At 35.9% G+C, this 5,672-nt stretch overlaps 1 protein-coding gene across 1 annotated transcript in view; it reads left to right on the plus strand.

Moving 5' to 3' along the window:
* spint2 (serine peptidase inhibitor, Kunitz type, 2) overlaps positions 1–595 on the plus strand; it is a 20,528-nt gene extending 19,933 nt beyond the window's left edge. The window contains exon 12 of the mRNA XM_030151399.1: positions 68–595. Coding sequence (XP_030007259.1) covers positions 68–155 — 88 coding nt within the window. The 3' untranslated portion in view covers positions 156–595. The remainder of the gene's footprint in view (positions 1–67) is intronic.
* Positions 596–5,672: the final 5,077 nt, after the last annotated feature.

Consider the following 5,672-nt stretch of genomic DNA (forward strand, 5'->3'; position numbering starts at 1 on the left):
AATATTCCGTGTGTTTGTCAGAGTTTAACGTGTTCATGTTTCACCGTGTCGTCTTCTTGTTTTTCAGCGATAAGGAGGAGCTGCTTCCAGATCCAGACGGGTCGTCCCTGGAGTCACTGTCCCTCCCAGAGACCCCCACCGTGGACAGAGCCTAAGTCCCACAGGGGAATCCACCTTAGACCTGATCCCAGAACAGTCCAGTACCCGTGTCATCAGTAAACCCTCTGCACAGACAGTATCTGGGACCTGGTTAGTCCACATCAGTGTCAAACCGGGTCACATGGTCCTGATGTAGGACACATAAAGGCATCAGAGTTCATTCAGTCTCATAAGGACGTCATTTTTTACAGCAGACGAGTTCCACGCTGTAAAAGTGACGTCAGAGAGCAGAACTGCAGCAGTTCTGGTCGTAGTGTGTGTTATTCTGCTCAGATTATCAGTGATTATCAGTGGATTATCAGCACATCCACATGGTTTAAAGATGATTATTGGATGTTTGTCGAGATGGGGTCGATTAAACACTTTAAAGTCTGGGCTGGTTACAGAATTTTACAGTTAAATACGTCTTTATGTCCCATCATCTGACCACATAACAACACAAAAACATGAGCAGAAATGGAAAATCTGACTTCCATTCAATCAAATTTTGAATTAATTGATCAATAACGTCAATCACAGGTGCCGTTGGTCCGTACAGAGGATTTACTGACACGAATACATTTAAAATCCACAGACTGATCCACTTTGATCATTTAACAGGTTTTTCTCACTGCGATCGAGTCCCATGTGGGTTGTAGACGGACTTCCTGTTGGGTTCAGGGTCCGGTTCCATCTGGACCTGGTGCATCCAGGTCAAACCACATGCAGCGGCTGAGGGTTTGGTTTTTTTTTTACATTTTCTTTTAGGCTGCTGTCGTTTCTATCAAAATATCAAAATCGATTGACTTTTTCAGCAACAATTCAACCAGTTGAACAAGTGGTCACAGATGAACCGTCAGTAGGAGGACGACGTTAACCCATGAAGAGCCAGAGCCCGAAGGAATGTTTCTGTAGATTTAATCTTCTGAAGTGATTTATCACCATTTTTTATAATATCATCCTGTGTTTTGCATTTTTTTTCCGTGAAAATCATTATTTTTTACAATATTAAAGTTACTGATCATGTAGGTCACAGGTGTCAAACATGCGGCCCGGGGGCCAAATCCGGCCCACCAAAGGGGGAAATGCAAAAATGGCACCAAGATATTAACAATTATTTTAGTTCAGGTTCCACATTCAGACCAATTCAATCTCATAATAACCTATAAATACTCACAACTCCAATTTTCCTCTTTGTAAATGTGAATGTTTTCATGCATTTACACTAAAACAAAGTATAATTTCGCAAAAACTCTGAATAACCTGAACCATATGAACAACCTGTAATATCTTCAGAGAAGTGCAATTTTAATAAAATTCCACCTGCTACTAAATATTTTGTGTATCTGTAGGTCCACTGTGATCTGTAAGTTATACTGTACATGTGGAAATGATAAACTAAAGCATAATAGTGTCAAAGTTACATTTTTTTTCAGTTTTTTCATGTTATTCACATTGAAAGGATAGTTTGTAGATGGAAACATTTTCATAATGTCATTTTACTTTTTTTGCTGTAAAACATAGAGGAAAGTTTGGAGTTGACATTATTTATATATTATTATGCTATTATTTTACTGGTCTGGCCCACTGCAGATTAAATTTAGCTGAATGTGGAACTGAACTAAAATGAGTTTGACATCCTGATGTAGATGTTCATAAAAGGTCTGAGTAAATTCAAAGGTTATTTTATCAAAACAAAGAAAACTGCAGAAAAATTGACGTTTTCAGTCAAATCCATCATTAATTAGACATAAACCCCAGTGTGTCCATCCACTGTCATTGATCCAACTCCATGGGTTTTACTGGGGAATCAATGTTGTAGAAGATGACGTTGTTTCCATGGTAACTACGGAGCCTCTGAACGTCCAAATGGGTCATATCTGATGACCATGAAAAGATGAAGAACTGTATTTTACACCAATTATTGACATGGATTGATGAGATTAGTGGAACAGAAGGTCTTAACAGTTTAGATCACTAGATGGTTCTGGTCGCTGGTGGGCGTTTGGGTCTTATGGGGTTAAACTGGGCTGAAACGGTCCATCCAGACCAACATGGTGGACTTCTGTCGGGTTCAGGGCTGAACTGGACCTGATCCACGTTCAAACCAAATCTGGTTCGTCTGCGTCCAAACACATTCAGAGGCTGAACTTTGGAACGACCGCGATGAGGCCGTTTCTGTCCAAACACTGAAGTTCACTGCATATGGACAAAGTATGTGGACACATTGAATTCAGATGTTTCTTTTCTAACAGGAGTCTGGGATACAAAACAATAATGACTAATGTCAGAATATAGTTTTATATTATGGGATAGATATCATGCATTGGTTAGTTTGGGTTAGATTATTATCTTTGTTTCCAAAATGACTCTGAGATGGTTTTATTTAATTTCTCTCAACATTGATTTTTATTTATTTATTCATTTTTTATTGATAACGATGAATTTAAATGTTTTACCTGAAATTACTAAAATATTTTTCATGCTCTGACTGTAAATATTGATGTTTATATACCAAATGGACATAAATATTGGGACACATCATGTCTACAGCTGTAACATGTCCTGTTCATGAGGATGTAACATAAAAACATCAATATTTCCTTAAAGTTTAATGGGAGATTTTTCTTCCTCAGTGAAATGTGAAGAAAGTAGATGGTTAGTTGTTGGTAGAAAATTAATATTTACAGTAGGGGCCAGAAAAATATAGAAATTTAGAGGAAGAACATTTAAAATTATAGTCATGAATTAAAAAATACATAAATCAATGTTGAGAGAAATTAACTCAAAACCATCTGAGTCATTTTGGAAACAAAGATAACAATTTAAACCAAACTAACCAATGCAATGATATATATCCCATAATATAAACTATATTCTGACATTAGTCATTATTGTTTTGTATCCCAGACCCTGTTAGAAAAGAAACACCTGGATTCAACGTGGTCCACATACTTTTGTCCATATATTTTATTTAAAATCCAAAATGAGCAGGAGAAAATCTTTTAAAGATCATGGGATCAAATCAAATGTGAAATACAATAAAATAAAACAGAACTCCTAAATGAAGACCAGACGATGAAGCGACTGGTAAAGAGTTCAAACACAGGAATCAGTGACGGTTTGAGGTTCGGAGGTGGATTTCTTCTCTTTAGGACCAGTTGGTTCGGTTTGACGCCAACAGTCGGGTTCAATGTTCGATGTAAAAATGTGTGAAATTGTCCTTTAGTGTCTTACTCCTGTTGGGTTCGAGGTAACTTTTTCTAAAAACTGTTTAACTATTTAAAAGTTTTGTGTTTGTTTTGTTTCCTGTAGCATTTTTTTTCTTCAACAATCAGTTTAGTTCATTTTTTTCTTTCAGATTACATTTTATTTTTTTAGTTAAGATGAATGAAGGCGTCGCAGTTTCACATTTAATGGACTTTTATTGAATCAGACGTTGGTAATTATTCTAAAAAGCTGCTGATTGGTTTTAAAATGTTTCCGACTCATTGCATTGAAGATAAACATGTTATATTTAGCCATTTCCTTATTTCCAGGAGGACTCTAAATGTCTCATCAGTGAGTTTTATCAATTAAAGGACTTTGATTAGTTATTGAAAGTCGTATATGGTTCAGGGGGTCCAGTGTGAGATTGTGCTGATTGTTTATTATTATTATTATATTTTTTTTTTTTCAGTCAATAGTTCTTTTTTTTTGCACTAATTAGGATCTGTTTAATCAACGGGTGTTTTGTGATAATTCCTCCCGTTTTAACATCAATAGAAGGATGGAAAGTTGACGCACATTAACAGAAATCCATGTCTTTTATTAACAATCAAGCTGTTTGTTTTCATGATGTGTTCAAATCTAGTTCGTAAATTTGCACTCCCGACAAACAGCCATCATCAGCCATTTTTAGTTGAATGGAAAAATGATGATCTGTGTTTTTAACATCAAATTAAACTGAGGAATATTATGAAAAGCCAAAAAAAAAAAACAAACCAAAAAACAGAATCATACTTTTGATTCTCAAGATTCAGATCAATTTAAAATGGAAATAATTTAAATCAATATTTTACATGTATTTTTTTTTGTTCGTACCAATAAATCCTTCAATGAATGTGCAATTAATTAGTTGTATTTTAAGAAATATGTTCATGTAAAACTGGAGAAGAATGAGCAGATCATTTTCAGTGTGTGATTCATAAATGTTTCTCTGTAATCATTCTTTTCACTCAGAATAAATCTTTTTTTTTTTCTCTTTAGGGTCGTGCATTAAGTTAAAGTTTGCCTTTTTTTTATTGTCTTTAAATAAAACCAGTTAAACAAAGGTGAGGATGTGAGTCAATGCAGTCGTTACTCCATCAGAAGTACAGATACTGTGGTAAAAGTACAAGAACTGGGTTTTACTGCAGTAAGTAGTTGGCAAAAAAGAAAGCTTGTAAGTGAGTAGTTGGTATTTTTGTTTATGGCTCAAGTGGATTATTATATATATATATATATATATAAGTTAAAAACAAAAATGCTGGCGTTACATTATGTGCTTTTGATGGTTAGAAGGACTTCTGTGGGCAAGATAGGATGAAGTATATCATGAGTGGATTTATGTCACAGGTGGTGTCCTGTCACAGTCCCACCCTGGAACTGACGGAGCTCATGAGAGTCCACCCAGTTCACCCGTGGACGTGGAACAAGGTTACAATAGTTTTGGATTTTTCATTATAGTGTGATAGCCTGTGGTAAGCATGTTAAGAGTGTTTTTTGTGTTTCTGCATTATGTGGGTATTTCCTGTTCAGGCAGTGACTGTTGTATTCCTGTGCCTGGGCTGTGCGCGCGCATGCGCAGAGAGTGTGGGAGACAAAAAGGAAAGAGACGCGGTGTGTGGAAGTAACAGCAGCTTGTGTTCCAGACTGTTTAGTCCCTGTGGAAAGCCTGAGTCCAGGGAATTACACTCTGTCTCGGGTGTCCTCAACTCAGGGCTATTACAATAGTTTAGTTTTGGCTTTTTTTTCTCTAATTCAGTTAGTTTTAATTCGTTTTTAGAGCAGGTTTGCTAGTTTTTATTAGTTTCATTTTTTCTAATGCTTAGTTTTAGTTTATATTACATATATATCTTTTCTTCTCCGTCGTATTCCCATAAATCCCAGACAGGACTGTGCTGCTTTCTCCCAGTTTTAGTCTGCATGTTTCCAGGCAGAGTGGGAACCAGAAGACTGGAAACCACAAGTGACGGACCTAAGTGTCATATGGTGACTGCAGAGAAACTAACAGAGCGAAATAAATCGCTTTCGTTTCAATCCGACATTTACAAAGACGAAAACGAAGGGAATTTTATCCATAATTTTCATAAGTTTTAGTTAGTTTTGTAAACACACAATACAGTTTCAGTTAGTGATCGTTTATTTTCTTTTAATTATAGTTTTATTTATTTCAGTTAACGAAAATGTTTTTTTCAATTCTAGTTTTTGTCATTTCGTTAGTTTTCGTTAACGATAATAACCTTGACGTGGAAATGATCAGAACACCTTTATTAATGACCTAGAGAGCTGTC

Source organism: Sphaeramia orbicularis, chromosome 13, assembly GCF_902148855.1.
Source record: "Sphaeramia orbicularis chromosome 13, fSphaOr1.1, whole genome shotgun sequence".
Lineage (NCBI taxonomy): Eukaryota > Metazoa > Chordata > Actinopteri > Kurtiformes > Apogonidae > Sphaeramia > Sphaeramia orbicularis.